This window comes from Strix uralensis, chromosome 5 (assembly GCF_047716275.1).
Source record: "Strix uralensis isolate ZFMK-TIS-50842 chromosome 5, bStrUra1, whole genome shotgun sequence".
Lineage (NCBI taxonomy): Eukaryota > Metazoa > Chordata > Aves > Strigiformes > Strigidae > Strix > Strix uralensis.
The window spans coordinates 40202954-40218961 of NC_133976.1; the positions used below are offsets into that span (position 1 = coordinate 40202954).

The 16008-nt window shown below is 40.0% G+C and overlaps 1 protein-coding gene across 3 annotated transcripts in view; it reads left to right on the plus strand.

The window, feature by feature from the left end:
* Positions 1 to 4799: 4799 nt before the first annotated feature.
* NUP107 (nucleoporin 107) overlaps positions 4800 to 16008 on the plus strand; it is a 31793-nt gene continuing 20584 nt past the window's right edge. Inside the window, exons 1-6 of one of the 3 annotated variants that reach the window (XM_074870535.1) lie at positions 4800 to 4864; positions 5696 to 5794; positions 7451 to 7540; positions 11933 to 12048; positions 13996 to 14131; positions 14667 to 14770. In XM_074870535.1, the coding sequence (XP_074726636.1) occupies positions 5698 to 5794; positions 7451 to 7540; positions 11933 to 12048; positions 13996 to 14131; positions 14667 to 14770 (543 nt within the window). In that variant the 5' untranslated portion in view covers positions 4800 to 4864; positions 5696 to 5697. Of the gene's footprint in view, positions 4865 to 5695; positions 5833 to 7450; positions 7541 to 11932; positions 12049 to 13995; positions 14132 to 14666; positions 14771 to 16008 lie in introns of those variants that run through there. The other 2 variants (XM_074870538.1, XM_074870537.1) reach the window with 2 other exon arrangements.

The window sequence follows — 16008 nt, forward strand, 5'->3', positions numbered from 1 at the left end:
TCAAATTATTCTGTAAAATGAATGTCTACTGGCCTAATTTACAGTAATATTCTGAGACATTGCAAGATGGTTTTGGATGTCCAAATGAACTAACTGTAAGCTCAAACTACCAGTGCTCTTCTGCATAAGAGAACTGCTGGAAAAGTATTGTAGAGTTAGATATTAAGTTTGTTTCATAATATGTACTGATATTGCGATGCTAGAAATGGGAGGTGGGAGGAGCTTGGAATTTGGATTAAACTGTGTTCTTCTCCTTTTCTGGTGTAAATAGAGTTGCTGTTTCCTCATGGGTGAACTATAAAGATGAGGATTTTCTTCTTTTAAAATGCTCTAAACAAACCATGGATGAACCAGGTGTGATGGGTTTTTTTCCAAAGTTTTCTAATCTTTGCCAGTTTGGGGAATAATTTAAGAGGGGAGAAATTTTGCCACAATACTGCTCTAGTTCTAGATAGATTTGTTTAGACATATAGCAATAGAAAGTTATTTCTAGATGTGAACGGTCAAAAATAGTAGTTATATACAGCTGTCTATAGCACTTCTTGAATTGTAATATGAAGATGCAGCCAAGCATCAGCATAGACAGAAAGCTTTTTGTCCAATTTTAAACTGCTGTCCCAACAGCATTAGGCTATACTTCAATTTATAGCTTTTATTTTGCTTGTGTATGGGGAGGAGAGTAACAGCAAAGAAAAACTTGCTCAAATACGTAAAAAAATGCAGTTGTATGTAGTTCTCTAAGGCAGCATTAGAGAAGCAGAGCTCTTATTCAAATTAGGCTCTCACTTCTGAGTCTCAAGCACCTTATGCTTTTCTTTGAAAGGTTTATGAACAACTTGAAGATTCTTAAAACCTAATTTAAGTTCTCTGTTCTATAAAGTAAACTCTGGAATGATACTTGTATTTGTTGCAACTTTACATTCTTAGTCTGGAACTATAAGCAAAGTTGTTTCGTAGTCTTGATTTTGTTCTTGATATTGCAGTATCTGGGCTTCAAATAACAGATAAATGTGGGGTTTGCTGCTTTCTTCTTTTTTCTGTGTTTTGGGGGATTTTTTTTTTAAATACCCTCTAAAACCATTTGTTTTCAGCATTTTGAATCATCAAGCAGAGGGTGGCTTCCTGTTTTCAATGAGATGTTCTTTAGGGAAAGATTTGTGAATGGAGAAAGGAATGTCTTCATAATTCCACTGTACTCACTTCAGCCTCAAGAAATACTAGTTCTGCTGAACAACAAGCTCTACAGCTTCATGGTTTTAAGAAAGTTCACTGCCACCAGGATTTTTTTTTCTTTGAGGTTGTGGCTGGGGAGAACTACTTCATTTGAAAGACATTGTAATCTTTCTAATTAATTCTTGTAATGTCTTGGCTACCATAAATGCGGAGGGAGGGGGCATTTCTGCAATCTTGGATACTGAGTGAAATTATAGTAGAAGTTAGTTCCTTCTTTCATCAGTATATGTTACCTTTTCATACTACGTGGCATTTTTACCTTATACTTCTAACAGGGAGGAGTCAGTAACCTCACTCCTGTACTAGGTACAAAAATCTACATGTGAAATCCCAGCTCTCATAAACTGGGTTTACTGCTTGTAATGTGCCCAATACAACAAAGACCCTTGGTACTACTGTCATGATTTTCAGACACAAATAAAATGACAGTTACAAATTTGTCTCTTTCTTTTTCCTTTTAATAAAAAAGGGGTTTTAGCTGAGATTCTTCAGTAGGAGTAGGCATGCGAATCAATTTGTTTAGGGTAAGACCCCATCACACATTAATTTGACAGTAAACGGGTATTTTAATACTAAGCAAGCACATAAACACTTCAGTTAAATGCTTGAGATTGGTTTGTTTTGTTTTTTCAAAAAAGTTTCCTTACATCTAAATTTTAAAAGTAAAAAAATCACACTCCCAGGAGTGTGTTTTAACTAAGATAGATGGGCAAAAACATGAGCTTTCTTCCCTTACAAAAAGGCAAGGTATAGTGTAGGTTCCACGGCTTGCTTTGTACTGAATGCAGTTTTGCTGCTGTCATACTGCACAAGAACTCTGCTGTGCTCTTGCTTTTGGTAGTTCTGAACTAAGACTACAATTTTGTATATGCAGATGTCATGTATAGGAATACATTAGGGCAATTTAATTGATTTGTACACTGTCTATATTAAAACATACTTTGTAAAGGGTAATTGGAGTTTTGAGTTAGTTTACTTGTTTAATTTTAATCTAGTATATCCTGAACTTTAACCTAGTACATCCTGTAAAGCCCACTAGCTTGAAAGAAAGCTAGTAGGGAGCAGAGGAGTCTTAGGTGGTGGCGATAAACATGCCATGTTTTTGTGTTAGTTGTGCTAGCTGCTGAGTTGTCCTTGCTTGTCCTGCCTCTAAGTATGGAGCATTGCTACCCCTGGTGATACTCTGAAAACATGGCTGCAGTTAGGATCAGTGTTGATGCAAATATGTGAAACTTAAGATGGATTTATAATTTTTAATAATTTAAATTCAGAGTCCTTTATATCACTGACTGAAAAATTTGCATTCCCTTCTGCTTCTTGGAAGTGTAAGATGCTTGCATGAAACGTTCTTTTTTTTTCTTTTTCCCTTTTTCCCTCTCATTAGATAAATATGAAGTGGCATGCCAGTCAAAAAACACTGCCTGAAAACACCTCCAGGTTTTTTGTCCTGTTCCCCACCCTTGCCCCCTTACTGAAGCCAACTTCAAGTTGCACCTCTCGGGTGCTTCCCCAGCCTGTACTTAAAGAGGCTGTATATACTAAGACAAGTTCTCCCAAGGTCCCCAAATCTTTTATATTCTTTTACAGATTGGGTTGGTTTGGGTCTTTTTAAAGCATGCATGCTGCCCTCTTAATTTCTCTTCAATCTTATTTCTTTTGCTTTGTTCTCAGCTGTCACTGCTTTGAATAAACTTGAGGCAGCATGGGAAGGAGGCATCTTCTCTGTCATCATTCATCATCTCTCGCTTGTTTATACTTTTCTGCCCCAAGAAAAGGCTAGCCTGAGAGTGCAAACTGTTGGAAAAGAATTGGACCAGATACTAATTTGTGCATTACTCTGTTTGAATTTCCCACTGCACTACAGACACAATAATGCTACACTGTTTTGTGAGGATGTGTTGAGAGGTAAATTCTATTAAATATGTAGTACTGGATTAGGATATAATAGTTGCATTAACATTCTTTTTGTTTTCTGCCATAATGAAGGTAGTTCACTTGTGCCTTCATGACAGTCTACATGATAGAAGGGCAACTTTTTTTTTTTAAATCCCAAACTATGCTTCCTGAGTGACTAATCTACTTTCTGAGCATCTGCTGCTTGCTGTGTTCTTGCATACCCAATCTTTGTCAGGCTTCTCAGCCGCCTTCTTCCCGTGCAGCCACCTGAGCAGCTTCAATGCCATCAAGCTTGGGTGCCACGGCATTTTATCAGCATCTTAAGCAACCTCTGGGACTTAATATCCTGTTTTACAGTTCTGCTGCCTTTTGCAGCTGGTTTCAGATGTATCCCTCTACGAGGAATTTAAATGCCTGATTTGCTCAAAGTGTACCCCCTTAGAGCTGTAGCCCCGAATACACCTTAGTACTTGCAAGTGTTTTTTCGGAACTTGCTTGTCTACGCTATATTGCAGTTTGGACTGTTTACCTTATAGTAGAGCACATGTAAATGAACTACTGTCAGTAGTACAGTTGTTACCATAAATTTGGTCACAAAAGAACCCTCTATCTTAGTTTGAAGTTTCAGAAGGCAGGCATTCTTCAATGCAGCACTGGATGCGCAGGGGATCATTCCACCTAACGTGCATGCCAAAGACAAGGGCACGCTTATTATATACAACAAAAGAAATGAATATTCATGTAATTTCTGAGAAGTACACACCTATTTCCAGAGAATCTAATGCATACGTGTGAGCATACTAAAATCTGGGGAAGGGTCTCTGAGGGGCTTCCACAGGTGTCTGCTGGTTTATCTGCCTGTCTGGGATGTACCCATCACAGTTGCAAAAATTATGTCCTTGGGTGCATTCTTGTCTTGAGGCCTTTTACGTCAATTAGCACCAACTGCTTGCAGGCATCAGTCATTAGTACTGGTAAGAGTAGTAACTGGTTTTCTGTAGTTAAAAGGTTTAAAATCCATTTTGGGGAGGAAGGGAAGAGGTAGTTTTATAACGGTTAGCGTGTCCAGGGAGATGAGCATTGAGTGATCCTGCATGGTAGTTACTACCTTACCTCTGAAAGTTGGTGCCAGTACTCCGTGTTACACTGGGAGAAAGGGGAGAGGAAGAGAAATAGAAAAATTTACAAAATAGTTTGTAAATTGGTGAAAAACTCATCCTTGCAAAGGCTGGTAGGCAGGTTGCTCCAACTGAACGTGTAAGAAAATACTTTGCGCATCCGCTTAGTCCTCCTCTGTGCAATGAGATAACCTAAACAGCACCTGAAACTTTTAAACTAGGGGGGGTTTAAGCTTTGCCGCTTAATGCGGGATCCCCCTGCCCGCGCTGTGACAGAGGAGAGCAGCCGTTGGCGGGTGACAGTTGCCGCCCGGGCAGAGGAGGGCAGGGCGGGCCGTTACCCGCTCATCGCCGCGGCCTGCCCGGCCGCCTGACGGGGCGCGGCTGCCCTCAGCCTAGCACAGCCGTTCCGCGGGGCCGGGCTGCCGGCGGGGCTCGGCGCCGGTGGCCGGTCCCCCGCGGCCGGGCGGGCGCGGGGCGCGGCGCAGGCGCAGTGCGGCAGTCCCGCCTCGCGCGGGCGGAAGCCCGCCCCTCTCTTTCCGGGTGGCGGCCCGGCGCTGCCGGAGGCGGGAACGGTCGAGCCTGGGTTGTGCCGGGCCGGGGGCCGGCATGGAGAGGTGGGAGGCGCGGGGCGGCGCGGGGCGGTGGGGCGGGGGCGGCCGGTCGGTGCCGGCACCGGGGAGTGTGTCCCGGGGGAGCGTGGGCCTGCCGCCGCTGTGATGTGGTGAGACCCATCCCCCCTGTAGCGGCCGCGGGGCAGCGGTGTGCTCAGTGGGCGGGCTGGAAAACGCGGTGAGGCTATAACGGCTTCTGAGGGGTATTGGAGGCTTTTATGTCACCCGAGAGCTTTAAATCGGTTTGATTTCTTCTGCAGTATATTTATAGATTAAACGGGAGATGTTAATTACGCAGGAATCAATGAGCCGGGCCTTCGCAGGGTGTTCTACAGGCACGCCTGCGTAGGCAGCCACAGCTGCGGCCTTCATAGTCCACCTGTGGCTTCTTTTCATTTTAATAATTGTTGACGATTTTTTTTCCTCTCCTGCAAGACATGAAAGCTTTCTCAATCTGTGGTGATTTTGTGTATCTGAAGAAAAAAAAAAGTTAAATCATGTCATTCTTTCAATTTAATTTTTCAATTCAAAATTGAATTTCATACTGTTGCATTTCTTACTAGTTTGGTTTTGGTTTGGTTTTTTTATATAAGAAAAAGTCTGTTGTGATTTAGGAGGGCCAAAGTGTGAGTTTTCAGACAAACTCATTTTCCAAAGCTGATGAGCAATACTACATGTTCAGTAGAGGAAACTGGACATCAGTACCAGAATTAGAGGTGACTTACGCTTTGTCTAAGTTTCCCAGTTGTGGAGTTACTAGAAGCAACAAAAAAATATTCTTGTGTTTTGCTTGGATTCACTTGCTTACTTTCTGTCTATGTTGCTGTTCTCTAGAAATGGGTTTGGAGACATGTCATCCCCCCGTGATGCAGAGATGGGCAGAGCTGGACGGAAGCAAAGCTCTCAGAGAAGAGTTTCTAGTGTCCTTTTTCTGTAAAAACTTATCTTTAATCATGGCTTGTGTTCACAAGGTGCATGTATTTTTACCACTGCTTTGATTTTGAGCATGTTGATGTTAATGTGAAATTGTTATCTGATCTGTAAGTTATTCTGCAGTCAAAATTTTGCTTTTGAACTGTCTCATATTTTCCCCTTCTGTAGTCTGTTTTCTGTGTGGTATTATCACGCATTAAGAAGGGGAAAAGTTCAAAAACAAAACTATGAGTGCAGTATCTAAAAACTAGTAGGGAGGGATATTAATGACTGACTGAAAGTGTGAATAGGAAGTCTGGATGAGTTTCGTTTAGAAAAATACTGCTTTTTCAGCAATGTGGTACATTACTTGGCCTTTACAGAAGAACTTAGGGTAGGCTGAAAGATGTAATAATTTACCTTTTCACAGAATAGCATTTCCTCCAAATGGGGTTTTGTTTCTCCCCTCCTTTTCCCGCCATTGTGGTCTCAAACCATGTCAAAGCTTTTGTAGTGATGGCTCAGAACAGATTATTCAGTAGACTTCAGGGAAAGTAAAGAGATTGTCAAAATGCTTGTATAGTCAATTCTTGACTGCATTTAGATTGATTATTTTGGTTATGGGTTAAATATGATTGCAGGGATGTTGCATTGCCAATCTCCTAAACTTGTGCTGTCACATTTGTGTAGTGTGGTGTTTTACTGTTTTTCATGAACTCGGGTTGATGTCAGCCCAGAGAACTGTGTGATCCATAGCTGACCCCATCTCTGAGTTTTTGAAAAAGTGAAGTTTTCTTCATTATATCCTAATTTTATGATTTTGTGCTCTTTTGCATGTATCAGAATATTGTGATTATTCAGCATATCTTAACTTTCCATCCACAGTAATAGCAAGAGGAGTGCACAGACATAGATTTATATTTTCACAAAATTTTTTCCTCCCACTTACTTACAATAAGAAAAAAAATACTGTGTAATTTGACAGCTAATATAATGGTATTTTTCTGGTTACAATAGCAAAGGAATCCAGTACCTTTGCTCTTCCTTCTGTTTTTTGCAAGCACAATTAAACTATTGATATATTGGCCCTGATTATATTGTCCCTAAAAATCATGATGCTCTTGGACACTGATATAATTAATATAGGATACTGAAACTTTTACTCAACTACTTCTTAGTAAACCATACCTAGAGCACTTGAACCTAGTTGCTGACAGGAAGAAGCAAAGGAGAGCAACAGAAACTTGTTTTGTTAAAGTCATCAGCACCCTGGAACTGAGAGAGAGAGAGAACTTTTCTTAAAATGCATTCAGTCTCAAGATTTTCTTGTTATGGTTTATGTAGCATAAAGCAGCTCCTCATGGGGTAAAAATATTCTCTTTGATCTGAGCCATTATGGGGAGTGAGATCTCCCAGATGTGTTGTGCTCAGGTTTCTGAACTTTACTTTGCAGTGCCCCTTTTAGTCCTCCAGTTTTTAAGCTTCTGGTGAAACATTTTGTGACGTAATTTGGGCTTATGAATGGGACTTTCTACTTTAGTCTGAAAGACAAGATGTCTAATCTCCATAATATTTGAGCTACAGCAAAATATTTTTCCTTTCCAAGTATTCACAATTGTTTCAAATAGAGCCAAAAGTGTGGTTAGGAGAGTGTTTCTTAACTTGTTTATTAATCAGTTCTTACATCCCTGGATGACACTATTGGAAACATGACGCCGAGAGGACAGTTGATTTCCCGAACTCCTGGTTCACTGCTTCGCCAGCCAGGTACGACTACTTTCTTTAGTATTTAGTTAAATGAATAATACACTTAGACTTCATAACTGATAACATTTCATAACAAGAAAGGCATGGACGTTCTGTAGTGCGTCCAGTGGAGGGCTGCAGAGTTGATTGTGGGTTGAAGCATCTGACATGTGAGGAGAAGCTGAGAAGAGCTGGGATTGTTTAGCCTAGGAAAGAGTAGGCTCAGGGGAATCTTGTCAGTGTATATAAATACCTGATGGGAGGGAGCAAAAAGACAGCCAGGCTCTTCTTGGTGGTGCCCAGTGAAAAGTCAAAAGGCAATAGGCACAATACAATATACATAAGAAAAAACTTTTTTACGCTAAAGGTAATGAAAGGAAGGCTAGAACTAGTTGCCCGGACAGTCTGTGCAGTCTCCGTCCTTGGAGATAACCAAAATTGACTGGACAAGGTCCTGAACAGCCTTTTCTAGTTGACACTGCTTTGGGTGGGGGTGTTGGAGCAGGTGATCTCCAGAGGTTCCTTCAACCTCAACTACTTGGTAATTCTGTGATTCTGAAATTAAACACATTTATTAATATGGAAAAAACCCAACCCTAGTAGCAGTCAATATATATGTTCGTGTTATATATGCTATTGTTGAATGTCAGTGGGTTTTTGTTTGGCACAAGAGTATGTCCAGTATCATTTCAGTTTCTCTCAGGTACCGTGTTGAAACTCATTCTTGCCTTTCTAGTCAGCAGTCTAGTTTGCTGTGTTTCCTTCTTTTTCACAATCTTGTTTTGGTTTCGCAGTAGCTTTTAATTCTTCAGGATTGTCTGTTGTGTAGTGTCTCTTCAGGTATTTTTCCATCCTTGTTCTTGTGTCAAATTAATTCTGTTGCCAGCCTTTCTACCAGGTATATTTATTGGTTCCACTGGTAAATGTTTTCCCGCTCCACTAGCAGAAGAAATTAGGTAACACACCTCAAAGAAAGGCTGTGGAACCGCACATGGTGGTTCAGTCAGGTTCCCTTGAAACCTCCCAATCTCAACCCCTGTGTTCTGCATCAGCTGACACATATTAGGAGTGTGTTGGGGGTTGTTACCAAGGTGGGACTGGTGCAAGGATAGTTCCAGAGAGACTGATTCTTCATGATTTCTCAAGTTTCCTGGCAAGTTCTGTGTAGCCCCTGCTTGTTCTTGTTTAGTGTAATATCTAGTGACTTCTGTTTGGGCAGCCAGCAGCAAAGACAAATGCTGTTAGCATCAGCCTTCTCCTCAAGCACAAGCTACTTGTGTGTCAGCATTCACAGCTCTTGCAGTGAAACTGCAAGTTGTTCTTAGTGTTGACTTGACAGTAAACATACTATGAAAAGGTCTGTAATCCTCTTAGAGCCTTCCTCCCTAGCTGTGGGTGAAATAAAGAAATATGCCTATTCCTTACATTTCCATGTCATCACCAGGGCTTACCTCCCTTTTACTTGTCACAGTCTCGTCCTGTAGTCTTTCTTTTGTCATCATTCAGGCATTTATGTAAGGGATTCCTCTTTTTCGTCATCATCTAGCCAGTGTGTTTTCCATCAAGCTTCAAGAGAACAGTTGCACCTTCTGCTGCTCCACAAAGCTTCAAGAGAACAGTTGCACCTTCTGCTGCTCCACATCCTCCTTTCAGGACTGCTTGGAGATGGGTGCTGTGTTAGTCGTTTCAAGAGAGAAGCGTTGTGTGTTGTACTGTAATGGTCAGAGAGCACTTCAAAGTCCAGCAGCTCTTTTTCCCGCTTTTATCTTCAAATTAGAACATGTGTATACCATCTGGACCATTGTCTGTCTTCAGTGCAGATTTTTATTTCAGTTAGTGTGTTGATCTAACAGCTTGCCATGATTTTGTCACTATCAAGTTTCTGTTTTGTCTATTTTCAGAAAGCTCAGCAGTACAGAATTTAGTAAGAGGTAGTATGCAGCAGCTGCCCCCAAATCATGTAGAGAATTGATGCTGGGTGAAAGTAGAGATCACGGATGTAAAATACTCCAATCAAGAAGGTTTAATGTTGAGCAGTTCTGTTCATTTGTATGGCTGGTCAGAACAGAGATATTACTGCACAGCATATACTCTGTAAACCTACCATCTATTTTGTTACAGACTTCAGAAGGAGACTTTCTGGTTTCTGAATAATGGTTCTTTCTGCAAACTTCCCTAAACACAGCTGACAGTTATCCACAGGTGTGGCTGTGATTTGTGATAAGCTTTCTTCAAACAGCATTATGAGTGGACAGGCAGTCCTTACAAAAGGCTTGCTATTTGATGTTCCTACACTATTTAATCCAACGACTTTGGCACTTCTTCATCACAACTCTGCATTTCTCCTTGGCATCCTGGCTTTCTTCTGTTTTACCTCTGCCACTGCATCGTACAGAATCTCTGAGTCAAGTGTGATCTGCTACATAGGCTGGAGCTACTTCTCTTTCAAACTGTCTGAAGATTCTGCAACAAACAAGGCATTGCCATTTTCACTCCTGTTTCTGTTGTACAGTCCCATTCCTACAGTGAAACATTTAAAGTGTTCTTATGAAGTGCATCCATTATCTCCTCTCCTGAGGACAAGGTTTTTTGCTTCCTGTGATGTCAGTTGCTCATAATTGTGGATTTGGGGGTATTAGAAACTGTATGTGAGGATTATTCAACATAGTTCTTTTCTGTCACCCTGTAAATTGCTGACTTTTAACTGTGTTGTATCATATGGGTAGGGGGTGTTAGAGGAGTTATTTTCCAGTACCATGGAGGAGAGGAAGAGGATGACTCATTAACAATTTAAATGCTTTGATCTGCGATTTCAGTCAGACTGTTAATGTTAGTAGCCACAGTTCTCGTTCTACAGATTGAAAATTGATTTGTCTCTTTGATCTTCAGTATGCCTGACTTTCACGTCTCAAGAGTTTAGGGAAAATTTGTTTGTGGTGATTCAAGATATGTGCTACTACAAGGACATAAACCTTGGGACAGGAACCTTTAGTTCTTCAGCTTTCTCAATCTGTGTGAAACTGATGCATGGAAAACTAAATCTGGCAATTAATATGAAGTTTTCTAGGGTCTCTGTACTTGTTTGCAATGACCTTGCCCCCTTATAACTTGAGGATGTCAAGAGATCTGATGAGATACACTCTTCAGGACTAGGGACATGCCAAGAAAGTTCTGTTTACCTCAGGCACTGGAAAAAAAAAATTTTAAATTGCCGTAGGCATTTGATCTTCTGCTTCCAAACTGGATGGAGTCTGATGGAGACCTGGAGCGTGCTCTTTATTTTGTGGTTGTATATGCTGTTGTGGGCATCTTTGATGCTTCTGATTCCAGCAGTCCTCAAACCCAGAAGGAAACATTAATGATCTCAATGCTGACTGAAGCTGTCTTATTATCAAGAACTGCTGTTGAGGATTGTACAAGCACTTCTCTCTCCAAATTTACTAACAAAATATTGGGACTATGTGTCATTCCCTCTACCACCATTGACACAGCTCTTGATTTGCCTGGCGCTTTCTTGATGCAACCAATGTTTTTGAATGGCTTCCCAGGCTGTTTGTGATTGATAAGGGGACGAAAGCAGCCACTGTCTCGATGCAAATTCTATGGTCTTTGGGCTCTGTGAAGGTCTGTTGTGGTGGAGCTCCCTGTTGTCATAGGCTGTGGCATTTATCATCTTGCAAAGCAGCATCTCTGTTTTTAACAGGGGTCAGATATTCCTGGGAACACTAGCCACAGCACTGATGTGCAGGAGTATCTGGAGCAGATGCAGTGCTTGGTAGAGCAGACTTGTGGTTGCCTTTCGCTTTAAGGGTTTGAAGACCAATTTCCAAGAAAGTGTGACTGGAAATTTATTGCTATTTGTGCTCATCATGTGTGTTTACTAATGAACTCTAGTAACTGAAGGTATGTCACATATTTGGTGCATATATACATATGCATTCAACCTGGCTTCAGGCTTCTATCTGGAATGCTGCTGGACTCGAGGAGGAACTGAAATGACAGCAGATAGCCTTTGTCTTTATGTTTATACATGCCCTACTTGAAAAACTAGGGCTTGAGTGTGCTCCAGACTTGTTTAACAGGGTGTTTGTATAACTCTAGAGTAACTAGATGTGTAGATCATTAAATTCCATTATTGGTAGTTAACCTTTTTTCTAAGCGTTGGACATAAGACTTGTTTTTATTTTGTAATTGGCATTTGTGGATTTGGTACAAGCCTTCTGATGGAAGGAAAATGAGGATGGACAGGAGCAAGTTACTTCTCTGTCAGGCTGATTTGTCTGTTTCTTGTGTGACAGGGCAGAATTTCATAAATACTTCAATCTCAGTTATAAGATTTAATTTGGAGCTCCTTGATAGAGCATAGTTGCCTTAAATACTTTTTCTTTTTAGAAAAGGCTCTCTCTTTTTCAGTTACTGCACTAACTCGAAGCTCCATGAAGCCATCAGATATGTCTGCCATCCTGGGAACAGGAGGAAAATCTCCTCTGATTCTACCAACTCCTGGACTTTTTAGCAATCTGTCAATGGTAAGATGGTTAGAGCACCTTTTTCTCCTTTGATCCTGTGAAACTTAGAAGAAACTACAAGTTTACAGTGTTTCAGTGTTGTTTGCACCACGGACAAACTAGGTGGTGCAAGCTTGCTAGTACTACTGTTGGCTGCTTGCTACTAGTATTATTTATTACTGTAATGTTCTTTGAGACGATGCAGTGAGGAATAATAGAGGGCTTTAAGGACTTGCTAAATACACCGTGTGTGTTAAAATAGTCACAAGCTGATGTTATAAGGACTACAAAAGTCCTGAATTTGCTTGTTTACAAATTCTTCAAGTCAGTTGTTCTATGTCAGCAAGTTAAACCTCCAGAATTTTTCTTATTTTAGCACTCTCCAGTATTAGGTTGCACTTAGATGTTAAAGTTTGGGCTTCAAAGAACAAGCTCTTCTGATGACTTTTCAGATTACGTTAATTATCTTCTACTGTAATGTCTTTGGAAAAACACTGATGAGAGAAGTTATCAGTAGGGGCGTCTGAAGTATTTTATCTTTATTTTTAAATTAACTCAAAACAAGTTAAGATGTGTTTCTGTATGTGCATTTTAATTCATTCTCCCTTCTAGTTTCTGTAGTTTGATACAGCCCGTTTGTTTCCTTAAGTTATTGAGTTTTGGGGCCTGATTGATCAATAGGTATCCAGCTCTTAGAAGTGACACTTTTCCTCTTGATTCAGAGCCTCTTGTTATTCTGTAACTAGTGTTTTGTAAGTGGAGTACATTTCAGGTTAGCATTTGGTGCTCTGACTTGAATCCGGTTTAGATCAGCAGTGGGAAATTTGGGATTAGACAAAGGTTTTCACAGGAGGGTGATGGAAAAAGGACTTAAAATTATGTCTTGTGGAAATTTACTTGCTGATAGATAAGAACACTCATCAGCCCTTTTCATATTTCCCACAGAGACCTGATATGATTTTACTGGAACTGAGTTTCTTGTTATTTTCACTTTGCAGTCAGAGTGCTGTAGCATTCTGTTCTGGTTGGCTAGAGGGCATAATGGCAGAGAGAGGTCAGGCAAGAGGAATACTGTGGGTAGAAACTGGAACATAAAAGGAAGAGTAACAGGTATATGTCCACAGTTTTTGGATATGCTTAAGAGACTACTACAGCAATGTCATCTGGTTCCCTGTTTGTACTTGTTTGGGTGGGACCATTTTAAGAGTCAAGAAAAAGAATTGACTAGTGACACACCTCTGGGTCTTTGTATAGCATTAATTATTGCTGAGAAAGCAATTGCTGTCATGGAAACAGCTATAGGAAGCTGTCTTGTCAGTGCAGTATATGTACAGTCTATCTTCTGTTTTGGCCATTTTGTTTCTCTGATGTCTGATATGTTATCAGATATCTCCCCCTGAAATACCCCCCACAAAGTATAGGTATGTCTTTATTTGTCCCTTTAATATTCTGATACTTGCTATTTTAAACATATATTGCTTCATTTGATCAAATGGTTTTAAGCAATTCACCAAGAAGGTTGAAATGGTTCTGATTCAAATTTTAACCATTTTGCTTAACTTTTCACAGCTGCTTTACAACCTAGTCAGTGTTAGTCTGTCTCTCTTTACTTTGAATGACAAACATTTAGCATAATAGAATATGAAAGTTTAGAGTGACTTATGTGTTTTAAGGTGAAAAGTAATACATGGTGTTTTAAAGTAGACAGTTTTACTAGATTAGTTTCTACTTTAGTTATTTCATGAAAAAAAAAAAATTGAGAATTTCCTTTTTCCAGATTAAAATTTATCTTTTCAGAGCTGTTTCTTAAAAGCATAGTTGCACCTAATCTAAAGGCATTTATTTCACTATTAGTTTTTTAGGATTGATTTGTTTATACCATTCATATAGAAGAAAAAAACTCGGAGCTAGGCTTGTAGTAGTCTGAGATTGCTATTCATTTTCCTTATGTTCTTGTTATGCTTCTAGTTGGATGACAGTAGCTGGACAATGGCACTCTCGCCTCAGCAGACAGGAATGTTTGTAAATCTGGACATGTCCAACATCACAGAAGATGTCACTGTGAGCGCTGTACTGTTGCGTGAGGATGATCCTGGGGAAGCTGGTGAGACAATCTGAAGTTTTCATAATAGTTGACCACGCATTTTATTTGTGAGATGTAAATATATACAGGGTTTTTTCTGTATTACTCTGCTGATTTTTTTTTGTCAAAAACAGTCTCATTAAAAAGGTGCAGAAAGTTAATTTCTTCCAGTTACTGGGGTTTTGAAAGTTTGCGTCTTCTGTGGGAGCTGATGGCACAAATGAGATGCTCTGGTGATGTAAGACACAAGGTGGATTAGTTTTGTGAAGATATGCAAACGAGTTTGTTGTTAAAACTTTCACAGATGACAGATTTACAGCAAAAGTTTTAGAATTATTTCACTTACAGCTTCTGTGTATCTTACTGTCTTAGCTGATAAATTCTTCTGACTTCATGGGATATCAGTAGTTCATACCATCATTATCCTCGTTTAGTTATGAAAGATGAGATGCCTTGTCATCAGAATGATTTATTTATTATTTATTTACTCTGTTGGGTTGTTTTTTACCAAGTTGTGTCTGATTAATGTGGCTGTTTCTTTTTAAATCTGTTCTAGCTACTATGAGCATGTACTCAGATTTTCTACATTCCTTCCTGAAGCATACATCAACTACCATTTTCGATCTTGTGGATGAGTATGAAAGTATTTGTAGCAGTCAGGCAAGTAGTTTGCTTGGTTTTTTTATCTACTTTATTTTACAGTCCCTTCCCAAAGGAGCATTGCTATTTTTCTTTAAGCTGAGAAGTCACAGTGTTTAACATAGATACTTTAAATCTTCCAACTGGTCACAGTCTTATGAGTCACTGAACACTAGCATTGAATAGCATCTCTCTTTCTTCATGCACTACTCTGGCGGAGGAATACCCATTGTGTAGCTTGCTGAATACTGAAAATGTCATCTGGCTGCCATTACTACAAGCATTAAGTGACAATAAACATGAGCAGATGTATAGATTTTTTTTTTGTTAATGGTAATAAACTGGATTGAAGTATACTTATTTCTCTCAGGTATAAATAAATAATTGTAATATGATGCTTTAAGAGTTTTCTGCTACGTTACTAACAAGCTGGCAGTAGAGGGCTCAACGTTAGCTTTAAGGTGTCTGCTTTTAGACACAGTTTTTTATATGATTATCTGTTGACTGACAGTTCAGGATTAGCTGGGATTGACAGTTTGAAAGGAAGAAATTATGATGCTTCTATCAATAAGTGTTGATCACAAAAGAGAGAGGTGGACAGATAATTTTTTTAAGAGACTTCATATGTGTCTATGTTAAGAAAATGCATTCCTGGTAAAACCTTGCTAGCCCTGTTTTGTGCAAATTTGTTGTTGGGGCTCAGTTGGAGAATGCTGAGATGTTTAATAAGGCATGTGGGAAGCAGACAAGAGAAGGAAAATAAGTGTGAATTTGATTGTTTTGGGAGATGGTGGAACTTCCAAGCTGAAATGGAAAATAAAGTCTCTTCCATTCCTCCTGTTTGACAATATGGATACCATCTACAAGATTATGGAATATAGAGTGATTGTTTTAAGCCCTGTGGAACTGAGTGGAGTTGACTGTATGTTGCCAAGAACCTACAAAAGTAGAGTGAAGGATGCTGCTCCAAGGATTGGCTTGGATGTTGCTGATGGGGCTTGGGGTGAGAGTGGAGCAACAGCCCCAAGCTCTCATGCTGCCTCTCAGCTGTACTCTGAGAGCAGCTCAATGGCTCCTAGCAGCCATGAACTCTTCATGTTTTCTGGGAGGTAATAGAAAGGAACAGAAGATCATGCATCGTGATGGTACACCTCATTCTTTTCTCCAAATCTGTTGTTCACCTTGCACTTGAGAACGGATGAATATATTGATGGCTGACAAATTGGGTACTCCTAAAATGTAAGAGTTTGGGGCAATCT